This window comes from Podarcis gaigeae (genome assembly GCF_964106915.1).
Source record: "Podarcis gaigeae genome assembly, chromosome: 1".
Lineage (NCBI taxonomy): Eukaryota > Metazoa > Chordata > Lepidosauria > Squamata > Lacertidae > Podarcis > Podarcis gaigeae.
Genome location: NC_139678.1, coordinates 29,695,854 through 29,711,662, shown reverse-complemented (window position 1 = coordinate 29,711,662; position 15,809 = coordinate 29,695,854). Strand labels below are relative to the sequence as shown.

The 15,809-nt window shown below is 42.5% G+C and overlaps 2 protein-coding genes across 9 annotated transcripts in view; one reads left to right on the top strand and one right to left on the bottom strand.

Annotated features, from left to right (window-relative positions):
* Positions 1-24: 24 nt before the first annotated feature.
* Positions 25-15,809, top strand: part of SAMD15 (sterile alpha motif domain containing 15) — a gene marked incomplete at its 5' end in the record, with an annotated part of 32,728 nt that continues 16,943 nt past the window's right edge. For 2 of the 5 annotated variants that reach the window (XR_014563671.1, XM_083737608.1), the window contains 4 exons: positions 25-405; positions 3,278-3,376; positions 4,277-4,658; positions 7,699-7,772. Coding sequence is in view for 4 of the 5 variants with exons in the window: in XM_083737608.1 (XP_083593734.1) it covers positions 25-405; positions 3,278-3,376; positions 4,277-4,658; positions 7,699-7,772 (936 nt within the window). Of the gene's footprint in view, positions 406-3,277; positions 3,377-4,276; positions 4,659-5,520; positions 5,748-7,698; positions 7,773-10,089; positions 10,122-11,953; positions 12,011-15,809 lie in introns of those variants that run through there. The other 3 variants (XM_083737606.1, XM_083737607.1, XM_083737609.1) reach the window with 3 other exon arrangements.
* On the bottom strand, positions 5,833-14,653 carry NOXRED1 (NADP dependent oxidoreductase domain containing 1). Of its 4 annotated transcripts, none has more exons than XM_083736102.1 (7): positions 13,773-14,432; positions 13,084-13,232; positions 11,435-11,615; positions 10,121-10,275; positions 8,566-8,791; positions 6,417-6,737; positions 5,833-6,104 (listed from the first exon to the last, which is right to left on the bottom strand). In XM_083736102.1, the coding sequence occupies exons 1-6, from the start codon at positions 14,189-14,191 to the stop codon at positions 6,458-6,460; spliced, it is 1,410 nt and encodes a 469-aa protein (XP_083592228.1). In that variant the 5' UTR covers positions 14,192-14,432; the 3' UTR covers positions 5,833-6,104; positions 6,417-6,457. The 4 variants fall into 4 exon arrangements, with proteins under 4 accessions (XP_083592228.1, XP_083592227.1, XP_083592229.1 ...); XM_083736101.1 differs by having other exon boundaries at positions 5,833-6,055; XM_083736103.1 differs by lacking the exon at positions 5,833-6,104 and adding an exon at positions 14,451-14,653 and having other exon boundaries at positions 6,144-6,737; positions 13,773-13,965.

Here is a 15,809-nt window from a genome sequence, read left to right as displayed (position 1 = left end):
CAGTCGCCCTCGCAGGCTGCGAAGATGGAGGAGAAAGCAGAGGAAAAAGCGGAGGAGAAAGCGGAAGAGCCGGAGGATGCGGCGGACGACGACGACGATTACGACGACGAAGACGACGAGGATTACGGAGAAGAGGATGACGACGACGAGGACGACGACGACGAGGGAGGCGGCGGCACCAGGGGGGCTCGGCGGAGGCGCCGCAAGTCAATCCGTCCTGACTCCGGATTCAAACTCGATTCCGCCGTGTCTGGCTCCGATGCGGGGCTTGAAACCGAAGCGGGAAGCGGGGAACAATCCGAGCAGGATGGCAAGAGTCCCGCCCTGATGGGCCCTTACTTTTTAGCCTGGACTCCCGAAGAGGTGGCCGAGTGGATCGAAGCGCTGGGATTCCCCCAGTACAAGGTAAACAGAGTTGGCTTTGCAGCGCAGGGAGACAGCAGGATGGGACCATCACGATGATACAGTATGTGGAAGGAGGAGGTTCAGGGGGAGGGGAGGGGAGTCTTCCTGATATGACAAAGCGAAGAAAGGTTACCCTGAGCATGTGTAGAGTGCACTTCAGTCACCCAAATGGATGCTTTTGTAACACACTTTTGTTATTCTTCTGATTTGTAATAGTATTGTTTTGAATTATAGACATGTATCCTAGAAGGGGTCACACACACACGAAATGAAAATAATCCTGACCAACCTTCACGTATAGCAGCATTGATTTATTGAATATATTTACAGGGGCGCCGACTTATAAAAAATATTGGGGGGGCCCATACCGGGGTCCTGCCCCGGGAAGTTTTCTAAATTTTAGATGAAAATTAGTGAGTTTTAAAGTTTTTTAAAAGTATTTTAGAGTCATATGATCAACATTAGAACCCCGAAAACTCGACTCTCTATAACTCCACACTCCGGGAAACTCGACAAGCCTGAAACACTTTTTGGCTTTGAAAAAAGAAACAAAACATAAACACGCACGGTATTTTCGTAAAAAGCTAATTTAATTTACAGTAACAATTATGCTTATAGACTATTACAGAGCAGTGAATATATAGCTCTGAAAAGACTGAAATGATATTTAAATAAATCCTAAACTATCATTAAAAGAATAAAACATAAAATATTGCTGTCGCACAGTAATAGCACTTTGATTAATAAGTGAAATAGCTAATTTAAGCTTACTTTGAATAAGGCTGAGGGTTCATTAAATAAAAATAATATCTCAAAGTTAATGCTTTAATACAGTTAATAAAGTTAATACAGTATGCCTAATACTGTATGTAAATACTGTAATACTGTATGTAAATAACGGGCTTTAATTGGGTCTTACACCCTAAAAATATTTAAGTATTTGAAAATAACTAATACAGTACTATAAAGGTAAAGGTAAAGGTACCCCTGCCCGTACGGGCCAGTCTTGCCAGACTCTGGGGTTGGTGCGCCCATCTCACTCAAGAGGCCGGGGGCCAGCGCTGTCCGGAGACACTTCCGGGTCACGTGGCCAGCGTGACATCACTGCTCTGGCCAGAGCCAGAGCCACACACGGAAACGGCGTTTACCTTCCCGCTAGTAAGCGGTCCCTATTTATCTACTTGCATCCAGGGGTGCTTTCGAACTGCTAGGTTGGCAGGCGCTGGGACCGAACGACGGGAGCGCACCCCGCCGCAGGGATTCGAACCGCCGACCTTTCGATCGGCAAGCCCTAGGCGCTGAGGCTTTTACCCACAGCGCCACCTGCGTCCCTATACAGTACTATAGTAATATAGAAATACAGTACTAAACTAGTACTAATATTTCGAAACTGAAAATTTAACATTCTGTATGTATTTAATTCTCTATTTTATAAAGATTTTTAATATCTGACAGTGAGTTTGGAGTAGCCCAATGCAAAAATCCTGAGGATCCATGTGGATCCGTGCTTTGTAACCACGTTTTTGCACCACTGTGACCCTAGGCAACAGTGGGTGCGTGATTTTTTTGGTGCAAGATGTAGCCATGGACATGCTATGTGATCTGATGGTGAATTTGGGGTGACCCAATGCAAAAATCCTGAGGATCCATGTGGATCCGTGCTTTGTAACCACGTTTTTGCACCACTGTGACCCTAGGCAACAGTGGGTGCGTGATTTTTTTGGTGCAAGATGTAGCCATGAACATGCTATGTGATCTGATGGTTAATTTGGGGTGACCCAATGCAAAAATCCTGAGGATCCGTGCTTTGTAACTACGTTTTTGCACCACTGTGACCCTAGGCAACAGTGGGTGCGTGATTTTTTTGGTACAGACTGTAGCCATGGACATGTAATGTGATCTGATGGTGAATTGGGAGTGACCCAATGCAAAAATCCTGAGGATCCATGTGGATCCGTGCTTTGTCACCACGTTTTAAATGGGGAGGGAAGGAAAAACACAGAAGGGACAAGAAGCACAAGAGGGGTGTGCGGAGAAGCAGCTGGCCAAGAATGCAGGGGAGGAGTTTAACGGGGTGGGGGGGAGAAAAGGAAGGCAAAAGTCCCCCCCCCAAGCCAGCCCTCTCTCTCTCTCTCTCCCACCTGCGAGTCCCTAGGAGTCCCTAGAGCACGGAGAGGAGGAGGTGGTGGGCTGGAGCCTGCACGCAGTGTGACTAGGAAAGAATTAGAAGGAAGGACTCGATCCTTTCCTTAACCCTCTGCTTGCCAAGAGGGCAGGGGATTCCCTGCTCTTTGTTGAGTTTGAGCAAACGCAGCAACAGAAGCGGGTGGGCAGTAAGACCCTGAGGCAGAATGCAGGAAAGCAGCAGCTTCCGCCTTCCCTCCGCCCGCCTGCCCGATCTGATTTTTGCCTATTTTTGCTCCTGCGCTCCGGCGAGTCAGCTCCAGGGACCACACATTCGCTCAATAACACGCACAGCCATTTCCCCTTACTTTTTAGGAGAAAAAATCTGCGTGTTATAGAGCGAAATTTACGGTAATAATTTTCTTAAATTATTGGGGGGAGAGCCTCCCCAAACGAATTTTTGAGGGGGCTCGGGCCCCCTCAGGCCCCATGGAGTCGGCGCCTATGTGTATTTATATCCTTCCTTTCAAAGAAGCCCAGGGCAGCATACACAAGAAGACATTCAGCTGTTTGAGCCCAGCTCCACTTCTGTGAATTGTTGGACCTTTGTTATATTTAATTAAATGCCACCAGTTTAAGTTAGTTGGAGAAATGAATAAAAGGCTTTGCCACTTGTCATACATACCACATGCTATGTAATTATGCAGTTTTGTTGTTGCTGATTTGTTTCTTGTTTTGTTGTAATTAGGAGTGTTTTACTGCAAACTTTATCTCTGGTCGCAAACTCATCCATGTAAATTGTTGTAATCTACCACAGATTGGGATAACTGACTTTGAGCATATGAAGGTAAGAGCACATACTGCAACTGGATCTTCCTTGTAGATGGAAGACAGATTATGTGACAAGTGATATGGGCATATGCACTTTTGTAGAGTCAAGATTTTTTCTCTGGTTACTTCTGTTTTATTATACACCGGGTGCTTCCATGGTAGATTTTGCCACAGTGGAGAGAGAGCTGAATAATACCATTTTTGGCAGAAGATGAACTGTGGGAGAACAGAAACAGTGCTGCATGTAACGATTGCAGAATAGGAAAGAAAGCAATGCCTTATTACATCCTGAGAACAGAAGGCTGGACTAGATGGTACTTTGGCCTGATCCAGCAGGGCTCTACTTATGTTCTTAGGATTGCAATATTAAATCAGTAAAATCTGTCTATTGCTGCTGGGTCCTGTCTCCTAAAACTATTGCTATTATAAGCTTATAGCTAAAACTAAAGCTTTGTTATATGATACTAGATAGCTCCCTGTGTTTAGAAATTCCTGTACATGACATAAAATAGCAGCAGCCATGGGAATTTTGGAAACCATCTAAAGAAACTGCTTCAACTAACTGAAATTGCATTTTTTTTATCTGCACACATTCATCTTAGGAAGCTTTCCTATACTAAGTCATACTTTTTCTCCATCTAACCCAGTGTTATCTACTCTGATAACAGTTTTCCTAGTTCTCAATGAGAAATTTTCTCCATTGCTTGCTACACAGGATACATTTAAGAAAAGATGCCAAGAATTGAAACTGGGATCTTCTATATGTGTAACGTGTTTTATCATGGAGCCATGGTCCCTTCCTTCTCTTGCTGTTTTATTATGGGATACAAGGATGAAAACTCAACAGAACAAAAAATTTAATACATTTATTTTCCTAATGGAGATGGTTTTCTTAAAACTTCCTTTTGCTTTTCAGGAAATTTCACGACATATGCGAGAATTGCTGGAAATAGAGGAGCCCCCCTTTGTCAGAAGCATCTCTCTCCCCCGCAGAGATAATATGGGTTTGTTTCTGGAGCAGAAATCGCGGACTGGAAAACGAAGTGATGCCCTTACCTATTCTCAGTTTATCGAAGACTCAAAATTACGTGACCATGAGCCAGCACCACCACAGGATGAAAGTTCATGGCATGAAAGTTCACAATATAAAAGTTTACGGCGAAGTAGCTCGCGGAGGAGTAGCTCGCGGCGGAGTAGCTCACGGCGGAGTAGCTCACGGCGGACTAGCTCACAGCAGGCTAGCTCACATCAAGCTAGTTTGCAGCAAGCTAGTTCACAGAAAATGAGCTCACAACATGGTAACGGATATTCCCAAAAGAAATAAAATGGTTTTTTTAACACTATCAAGTTGGGTGTGGTCCCCATTCACCGAGCAGCTAGTTGGACTACCTGATCTTAAAAGGCAATTTTAGTGGTTTCAGAGCAAACAGAGATGTGCTTTTCTGCAGCCTAATCCTAAACATGGCAAAGAGGGCAGTCATGCAGCTGTGGTGTCAACCCAGAAACAGAGCACACAGAAACACAGGAGAGTGTTCTTACTGGAGTTTATCTTAAGGTCTTTTCCTTGCTCTTTGTGAGGGCTCACATTGGCCTGATTCACACAACAGCCTATACTTAAACCATTGCTTAGCCCAAGTGTGTGGAGGCTCCTGGAGAGGAGATTGCATATGATTTGGTCCTCTTTCTGCTACTGCACTGAACTAAGACGTGGTCTGGCTTATAATATCATCCAAACACAAGCTCATGGTTTAGGTACCCTGGGAAACCATAAACTGTAAATCTTAGAGCAAATCTTAAAGCTTGTGGTTAGTGTGGAAACCATGAGCCCAGGGATCAATGAGCCAAACCATGGTTTAGCTTAGTGCAGCACATTAGCAGTACAGTCAAGCCTCGGTTGATGAATGCAATCTGTTCCGGAAGCCTGTTTGGCTTCTGAAATGTTCAACAACTGAGGTGCAGCTTCCAGTTGGCTGCAGGAGCTTCCTGCACTCAAACAGAAGCCACATTGGACATTCGGCTTCTGAAAAACATTCGAAAACTGGAGCATTTACTTCTGGGTTTTCGTTGTTCAAGAGCCGAAACATTCCAAAATGGAGGTGTTTGGGATCCAAGGTTTGACTGTATGTATATTGTCGTTGGAGCTATGGTTTGTCTTAACAGGGTGTGTGAGCCAGACTGTAGTGTGATGCTGTGAACATGCACTGTGAAAGCCACGGTTAAAACTTTGCCCCAGCCATGATCTCACCATTTAGCCATAGTCAAGCAACCATCCCTCATCCATAGTATCTCCATCTACAGTACACATTTGTAAGGATTACCTAGATTACTTATATGATGTGTATAGTAAATGTCAAGTGTTTTAATAAATAAAAAAACTCTGAATCTATGGTTTTGGATATTTACATTTTATGCCACAGATTCTTGTATTCATCCTTGAGTTCATAAAATATGGATTTTGCTTCATAGGCTGCGTTCACACAAAATTTTATTCATGAAGCAATGGAGACTGTGTTCATTGGATTGCTTAGAAGTTGTGTTCCACAGTTTTTCGTTGAATATATTTTCAAGTGATCATGCTTAGCTTCAGCTAAGAAGTGATTTTCCTGTTTTCCATTTATCCTGAAGTGAGGCAACTGTTTATCACCATTGTATTGCAACATTGTATATGTTATTTATTTAAATCACTTGCATTCAGCTATGAGGTTTAGACAAAAACAGTGGCAGATGAAGGAGTACAGGTTTAGCTACATGAGAGGTAAAAGAACAAATGGCTAATAATTATATTAGTGTTTCTTTTCACTTTTTTTACCATACCATAGCGTAGATATGATAGGATCTAAACATTTTAAAAACATGTCATTCCTGAGATTCAGTTTGTAGCAATTCTTCCCTGCTTAGCCTGTGTTACAGACTTTCCATTGCTAAATATCACCCCCCCCATTGATATATTTTTTCATTACAAATCACTATTTGGATTCCTGAAATGTATGTGGTTAGAAAGGGTAGTACTTACTTAATACTTACATAGGTTTTAGTACTGAGATTAAAAGCAATACCTTTCCTACTTCTTCTTGACTGGAGTCACACCATAATTAATTTATGTCTCTTCAGAATCAGAACTAGATCCCTCTTCTACTTTGCTTATGAAAGTCCCATCTAGGCCATGAATCAAAGTCTTGGTGGGATTCAGTAGCACAGCTGAAAGAGATGTCTTCTTAGAGACAGCGCTAATTGAGTCTTCAGTGTTTGTAGATAATACAGCAATCAAGTTACGATATAATAAAGCAACTTTCTGGAAAGATGTAGTTGATTCAAGAAACTGGCTAAAAGGTGAGTCCCTTTGCTGTACAGCTGTCAGGTCAAACCATGGGAAAGTACTAGGGGAACAGAAAACATTTATATATAGGTCACTACTACCAAACTTTGGAAGGACAGATCGTGAAGCTGAGGCTCCAGTACTTTGGCCACCTCATGAGAAGACTCCCTGGAAAAGACCCTGATGTTGGGAAAGATGGAGGGCACAAGGAGAAGGGGACGACAGAGGACGAGATGGCTGCACAGTGTTCTCGAAGCTACCAGCATGAGTTTGACCAAACTGTGGGAGGCAGTGGAAGATAGAAGTGCCTGGCGTGCTCTGGTCCATGGGGTCACGGACACAACTAAACGACTAAACAACAACAACTACCAAACTTTTAGAAGACATCTGAAGGCAGCCCTGTTTAGGGAGGATTTTAATGTTTAATAGGTTATTGTATTTTAGTGTTTTGTTGGAAGCTGTCCAGAGTGGCTGGGGAGACCCGGCCAGACAGGTGGGGTATAAATAAGTTGTTGTTGTTGTTGTTGTTACTATTGAATACATATTTGAAACCAAAGGGAGTGGTGCATCCAAAATGCTATGGAAATAATTAATGTAGTATAGAATTCTATGATGTCACCACAGTAGGCGGTTTTTTTCAGTTAGGTCTGTTATCAACTGTAGGGAGTGAGAGTGAGTTTCACAATGAGAGCAGCAGTTGTTGTTTTATGCTGCTATGTGCCTTGGAATATAAGACTCTACATATTTAGCCAGTCTCATATATTGATGTAAATGTGTTTTAGCATACCAAGTAAAGTAATGTGTTATGTTTAAACTCTAAACTCTAATCTTACACAGTCTTTTCTAGGAGAGAAAAAGAGAATGATATTTTATAAAGGGTTAAACGACCTTGGGCAACTTCCGCACATATAAATGCCACCATTCTATCCTTATATTTTTGTTGTTATAGAGGTCTTGCAGATAAAAATGGGAATTTAATATTTAATTTCCTAACCACTTTTCTTTCTTTCTTTCTATGCAAGGGCTGCTAAGAGAAAACAAGACAAAAGAACAAAGAACAGAATATACTGCACAGCTTGGAAGCTGCCTTCTCTTGGTCAGTCCACAACAAAGATGGCATTAAATGCATTTGATGGGTTGTATTCAACATAGCGCTAAGGTGAACATTCCATCAACGCAAGGATTTCTCCCTGTGCAACAAAACATACCCCCCCCTTCTCCATGCACCCCCTAAATCTGTGCTGGAGGTTTTCCCAACCCTCACGAGCAGATGCATGGGGCATGTGCAGAGAGAGGAAAGGAAATCCTATTGCTCTACTACTAGTATTTAGTTGAATGTCACCTTAATGTTTCTTCCCTTTTAGCAATAACAGTCGGTAGAAGCTTACCTCTTTAAGCCAATAACAGTCTGGATGGGGATTTTCAGCAGAAATGAAGCATGGGGAAAGGTAGCATCCATTCTTGCACACCAGAGTCCCATGCCAGTGATGCATATACTTAGTGGCCATTGCAATGGTATAGCAACCCCACACACAATCAGGACTATACACAGGATGCGTGACTTTTCAATGTTAGGAACTCACTACCACATGGAAACATTTCCAACAACTTCCACGCAACTGCCTAACTTTAGGTTTAACCCTGTCTCAAGCAGACAGTAACCCCAGATGTTAAACTATCCAGTTATATAAACTCTATGTCTTCTGGAAGTTTAAACTGAGTAGGGTTTGGAGAACAAGAAAATGGGTTGGGTCATCAGGACTGAAGAACATAGGGTTCTTTTACTTGGAAAGCGTGTTTCTAATTCAGTATCATGCATAAATGAAGCTCCATCCACTGTTTAAAATGCTCAGTAGGTCAAAAGTAAATTTCCAGTTTGTCATACTTACTTATTACATCGCAGGGTGGAAGCGAAGGCTTGGTTGATGAAGTTTTCACATACTAGCTCTGGCAATTCCGATCTATTATCTAAGGAGGTGGTGCCAGCTTTTGCGGGAAAACACGATTCATTAAGGAAGAGAAGGGCTCTCATGTAGGTTACACGCTGCCATGTGTAGCTGTTTAGAGCTGCATAGAAAACTGCTGCCAGCCACTTTGTATTGACAACAATTTCCGCTGTAAGATAACACAAATGTTATATTAGACATTCAAAGTGTTTAGTTCACCATACTGCTAGGCCAGGCCTGCACAACATGATGCAGCCCTTAAGCCAACTTTTCCTTTCAATTGTGACCCTTCTCCCTGGTGAGGGATTGCCATTGTCTGAGGCCCTTTCCTGCACCTTTTTGGGGAAAACATATAAGGCCCGCAGAAGCAGGATCATGAATGGGAATTGGGCTGAGAGAATACCTGCATCTCTCCTCCTGTCTGTGGATGCAGACTCTGACCTGACAGGCAGCTAAGTGAGTCAAGAATAAAATGGTTGACTTCTGAGGCAGCTACTACTTCAGGATTACAGGTGGATGAATCACATTTTTAAAATCTTCTGTAGAAACAAGTCCTTGTACATAGAAAACTAGCGCAGCAAGGAGCTCAGCTACCTTTTGCAAATATGCTACTTCTTTATTTATTGGAAGCTTTAAAAAAATAATAATGGGGAAAGCATGGACCAAAATAATCTCCCAGCCCACTCTATTATCTCATTCTGCTGCATGTGTGGACTGAGTCTCAGTAGGCATGTGATGCTGGTGCCACTTTTTCCAAGCTGATGGCAGCCAGCTATAATGGATGGTGCACCTGCATCTGGGACTCCATTTCTGGGCTGGAGAGAAAAATTATAAGGGGGTTTTTTGGTTGTTGTTTTTTACATGTTTAGGGTTACTCTCATTTTAACTCAAGAAAATCAACATTTTATAGTTCAAATCAGGAAAATAAATACAGTAAATGGACAAAAACACAAAGATTCACAAAATGTTTGGGGGTATGCGTATCCGTGCGTACCCCCAGAAAAAAAGCACTGATAAGGGGTAATTGACCAATGCAGGGACAGAGGACAGACCTCTGGTGGTAGAGAGCGAGAGAAAAGAAAGCTGTGGAATGGGGGGGGGGGGAGTGGAAACATTAACAGAAATGAGGTTCAAACATCCAAGACTAAAAAAGAAAATAGTTAAAACTGTAGCAAAAGTGAACTTTGCTTTTAACAGCAGGTGGTCTGAACAAAATATTCAGATACAAACGTTAAGTATTGGAAATGCTCAGATATAATCACTCATTTGCCACATATAACAGGGAGATGTCAGAAGGCCTACTATGTTTTTGGAGGATGGTTTGTTTTGTGCATCTTGATCCAAGACATGGCAAATTAACCTATTTCACCTCCTCCCTGCATACAGATACAAAAGCTTGGCTTTGATTATAGGAGGTGAACATTAAATTAACCACATAACAATAACCAAGCTCTCTTCTGCATACAGGCTGCAAAGTGAAGAAAGATAGTTCACCTACCATTAGGGTTACAGGGACATGTGGCTTGAATAACATCTGGGTCTTTGAGGGCTTCCACAACTGTCCTGCTGGCCTCCCACATCTGAAAAAGTCCACTCTCCACAAACTTGTACTGTGGCCTCAATATGTTATTGGAGGAAAGAAGTTGTTTCAGCCTAAAAGCAAATAAGAGCAGAGTTAATCAGATGGACTTTGGTCTGAGAGGCAAGCAGGCAGAAGAAGAATGATAAAACGTGTTCTAAAGCTCATTATGGAAAATCACATTGACAAAGACTCAGACACTACAGCACCATCTGGTGTCGCATGTTTAACGATATCATTGCCTGAATGTAGCTGAGTCCCCTTTTTACATGCCTTCAAAATGCATTCATGCATGTGTGTGGGCTCACTGGACTGGATTGTAATCACTGCCCCAATTTCTACATGTTGCTGCTGTAGTTATTCATTTATATACCCCTTAATGCCAAAACAGGGTTCTAAGTGGTTTACAAGTCTAAAAATCAGTTGCACAAGCATTAAAATATAAATGATTAAAATTCACAATAAAAGTCCTATTAAAACACTGAAACATAAACTCATCATTAAAATATACAATAAAGCAATCCCATTAAAACAATACGCTGATTAAATGTTCGGTAGAAGATATGGGTAGAGCCTGGTACTATGAAAATGATATGTTTGCAATCACCATTCCTGACATCCTTAAGAAAACTCACAATACAGGCCAGAATGGTCATTCTGTAATGTGTCAATCTCTGAGCAATGTGAGGTTTTAGGGGTTCAAGCTTGTACCGTGGGTGCGGTGAGTGAGCAAGTGTGTGTCATAGTATAAGCAGTTAAGAAACCAAACATATCTAGCAGTGTGCCCTGCTTAAGTTACATTGGAAAAACTTCAAACATGGCTTTCCTTATAACCCAGAATGTACATGTTTTGCATCTAATTCTAATACCAGCTGTGCAATCTTCGGGGAAATGTGCATAGGATTGCGGTCCCAAGCTATAATTTGATGAACGGTTAGTTGGGAGAGTTTCCTTGAGAAGTGACTGGGACTTGCTTCTGAGTAAACAGGCATAGATTTGCACTGCTAGTCTCAGAATTCTAAAATATAATATGAGCAAAATCCTTAGATCTAGTTCCCAAGTAAAGCAGATAGTACTAGGAAGGGTCACCTTGAATAGGTAAGGTTCATCACAACTTTGACACCAGCAATTGCTTAACTCAGAGGAAACAGTTACTTGTTGCTTTTAAGTTGTGTCACACAATTGGATGATATCTTCAAATTAAGCTAGCTCTGATGTCGTAATGCACAATACCTGGGCAGAGGGATAGCTGTGACCAGGCTATAGACAATGCAACATTTTGTAAGTGCACCCTGGATTTCTGCACAAATGTGTGGGAGGTGAGACGGAAGACAGCAGAGAAATACAGCATCTGCCCAGCTCACCAGCTTCCTGTTGTCATAAAAGCAGGTAACTCCCAGTGTCTCAAATTCTCCTGGAAAAGACAACGGAGAGGAAGAATGATCTCTTGTTTCCACATAAGAATGGCCACCTATTTAATACCTGAGGTTGCAATCCCATGCACTTTCAGCTAAGAGCACAGTGGTGCTCTCACCCAAGCACAGAGGGATTTGTTTCTGAGTAAACCTGTTGAGGACCGCACTGCAAGGTTGTGTGACCCTACACACAGAGACAGCTCACTTGGTTTGTATAGCATACACCGTTCCAATAATCTGAAGTGGGTACCAAACAGAATGCTGATTATTGTATCCTACCTTTCTCTACCATTAAAAGCCAGTTTCAGTAAAAAGCTTCTTCAGCCATCACTTCCAGATGATGTGCAGCCTCTGCTTCCTGGGGAGGTGTATAGCATAGTTACAGAGAAGCCACTAAGAACATCTCTAGGTATGCCCTTATAGCACATAGTGTACTTATGAGGATGTTTTCCATCTGTCTGAATGAAGAGGGCATTGGGATGGAGTTAATGTCTGTAATTTCTTTTTGAATACATTAACATGAAAGAAAATGGGCCACAAGAGTGATACAAGATGACTTCATTCTAGCCAAGTCCTCTCGTCTGATGACACTTTGAGAACTTTGCATAATGTATTCCCCACGGTATGCCCCACGGAGAGCCTCAAGGTCCATAAATAGCAATACCCTAGTGGTCCCAGGCCCTAAGGAAGTTAGATTAGCCTCAACCAGAGCCAGGGCCTTTTCAACTCTGGCTCCGGCCTGGTGGAACGCTCTGCCTCACGAGACCAGGGCCCGGCAGGATCTGATTTCTTTCTGCAGGGCCTGTAAGACAGAGTTGTTCCGCCTGGCCTTTGGCTTGCAGCCAATTTGATTCCCTCCTCCTCTTTCTTTTTTCCTTTCTCCTCCTGCGATGAGGCTACATTTTAATATTTTAATGTTTCAATATTTTAATGTTGTATTTTAATTTTGTTTTTAAGTTGTATTCATTCAGTTTGTTTTTATTATTGCTTGTTAGCCACCCTGAGCCCGGCCTTGGCTGGAGAGGGCGGGGTATAAATAAAAATTATTATTATTATTATTATTATTATTATTATTATTATTATTATTAATCACAGATAGCTGTCATACACCACAGTTCTTCTGGGCTATGGAGGACTAAAGCCTCTGTCCCAGAAACAAATGCAAAAAACAAATAACCTGGCACTATTTAAAAACTCTGATTTAAAGTCTATAATTTGAAAACTGCCAAACCTCAGAAACTGGCCACCTTTCAAAAACTATAAAAAAACTTTTAATATTCCTCCTCTTTATCTTCAGGGATGATTATTGGAAAGGATTTAATTGCTCTAAGCTTCCCTCTATCTAGCTATTTCCTGTGTGTTTACCATTCATTTCGAATAAAGACCTGGATCTCTAGGCAGGAGTGCACCTAAATTTTGCGATTAATAAATTGATTGCTGAATGCCTGTCAAGCTCCTGAGTCTTACCCAGAGTTTCTGGACGCCTTGTAGATATCTGGATGCTCTTTCCTGACATGCCACCCAGATGCAACATTGTCCTGGCCAGTTGTTTCCCAATATGGCCTCCACCAATAATCCCAAGCTTCAGGCCTTGGCTGTCACCCTCTCTTTTCTGCCTGAGGAAGAACATAAATGGCAGTGTCATTCATTCGTTTTATTTGTTTGCTGGTTTTACATGCACAAAAATGCTAAAAGTAGCCTGCAACAAGAAAACAGGAGGGCATCTCACAAACAATTTCATAATAGCATTGCAAAACAACACAACAGCAAATATAATAGCATATGAAAAATGTCAATACTATATAAATGCAATGAGATTACACAAGCAACATCCAGCACCCAATAGCAAAAAATAAAGAGCAACTCTACAATTCTATGATTCTATGTGATTTTCACCCCTCTTTAATATCCATTACAAACAATGTCTTGCATCATGGAAAGATCAATAAACTCAAACTCTGTTGAAACAGAACAGGAGGAGGAAAGCTGCACAAGCCAGAATGAAGTCTTAAGATAAAAGTGTGTGAGGTCCCTTTATGCTTTGCCCCTGTAGACCAAACTGAGAAAAGGGGAAGAAAGTGGTGTTCTGTTAATATAATGCAGCTTTAATCCACAGCAGGAAATATTCCAGGATAAATTTTTGTTCCTTACTTTACCTGGTGGCTTGGAGCAGTCTGCAGAAGAAGAATGCATGGGCACAGGCAGTCACTGTCAGTCCTTTGGCACGGCATCTTAGGCTCATCAGGGGCTCATGTATCCCTGCTCCATAGTCGGGCTGAAAGGTCTTCAGGTTCAACATAATATCATCCATCTTGAGCTTGAACAGAAACCTTCTGTGGTGAGCGGCAGCTGCAATAGTGGCAGAATGGTCATCCATTTCCAACTGCTCTGTGGTGACCACCCTTTCTGCAAGGGTGAACTCAACTATTGTGCATGTGGCCATTCTTGTGTGCCACCCAGAGCCTCGGGTACTTTTGCCTTTAGTCAACCGCACAGGGAAACGGCACAGAAGGAGAAACAAACTTCTCTGCCACAAACTCTGTGCTTCCAGGAAAAGGTGGATACCTCCACACATTACCTCTGTGGCTATTTGCACAGCTCTTGGGAATGAATGGAGTGGATGTCCCTTGTCCTTCAGCCCATGCTCAGTTCAAAATATAGCCTTAAAAAAAAAACCAAACTAGCTACTGACCAAAGTCATCAATTTGCCAGCAAAAGGATAGTACTATTGAAATGTAAGGACCTACCTTGTCCTGTTGAACCATTGATGGCCATGAGAAGCAAAGTTGCTTTCGCCTGACACAAGAAAGGGGGAAAGAAAGTAACATTCTCACCCAATTACCAGCTTTCACATCTGCTGAAAGAAACAGGCAGCTTCAGTGCACAGCATCCCATCCTTTTTCACTCCAAAAGCTTCTGGGTCCTGCTCAACTGCCATGCTATCAAACAAAACCACCGTCGTGGCAAATGCCTGGCAACTGAACCTTGTTTCTAGAACCCATTTTTGCATGTGCTGACGTCATAATTGCTGCCTTTAAAGGGGACAGCAAATAATTTCCCTCCCTACAAGGAATCTGAGCAACTCCTTAAAAGGTACAGACTACTTTGAACTGTCTTATATGAACTTTCCAGAGCTTTAGACATCTTTGTTTGAATCTGCTGATACCTTGTGTTGAAAATTGTTATTTAGAGTATGAACAGCTGTTATGACTGGAGAGTCTAAGGTGGCTGACTTTCTCTACTCTTACAATATATGCTTATGTGTGAAGGGAAAATGCTAAACTAAATTCAATTTATTTTAAAAATGACTCTTGCATTAAATTATGTGTTCCAGACTAATTGCCTCTTGTGTCCTTTGGGGTTGAAGTGCCTTCCAAGACAGGAACATTTATATCCTTGACCTTTAACGCATAAGAAATTATGAGGGCAACTTAAAAAAGCAAAACTTTTTGCCTTATTTTTCATCTTAAAGCAAAACAGGGGAAATGAATGCAGTTACCTAAAAATATAAACTTTAAAACCAGGCATACCAGAATTGGCCAATTGACACATGTGGTACTAGCTTACGTATAAACCATACATTAAAGCTGTTCTCTTCATATACTCTAAAGCATATACCGTATTTTTCGCTCCATAGGGCGCACCTGACCATAGGGCACATCTAGTTTTCAGAGGGGGAAATCAAGGGAAAAAAATATGACACCCCCCCCAGCTCAGCCGCGCTTTTCAACCAGGAAGGAGAAGGGACTGACACGGCCAGTCAGTCCTTTGTCCCTCCTCGAAGAAAAGCCCCCAAGAGCGGCACGCTCTTTAAAGGGTGCGCAGCTCCTGCGGGCTTTTTGAGGGAATTCCCCCATCTCCCGCAAATGCCCACAGGAGCCGCACACCCTTTAAGGAGCACGTGGCTCCTGCGGGCTTTTTGACCAGGAGGGAGAAGGGACTGACACGGCCAGTCAGTCCCTTCTCCCTCCTCAGGGAAAAGCCTCAAAGACCAGGTTGGGGGGCAGCGCAAAGTGTGCCGCCTTCCCGCTGCCCTTCGGCTTGTGGGGTTGGCGGTGGAGGGAAGCGCTGCTCCCCCCCCCCCCAGCCTCAAAAACTAGACTCTCCTGGCTTCAGCGAAAGGAACCTGAAGCCTCCGGAACGCAGCGGGAACTCGCTCTGCGCTCCGAAGGCTTCAGGTGGCTATCCCTGAA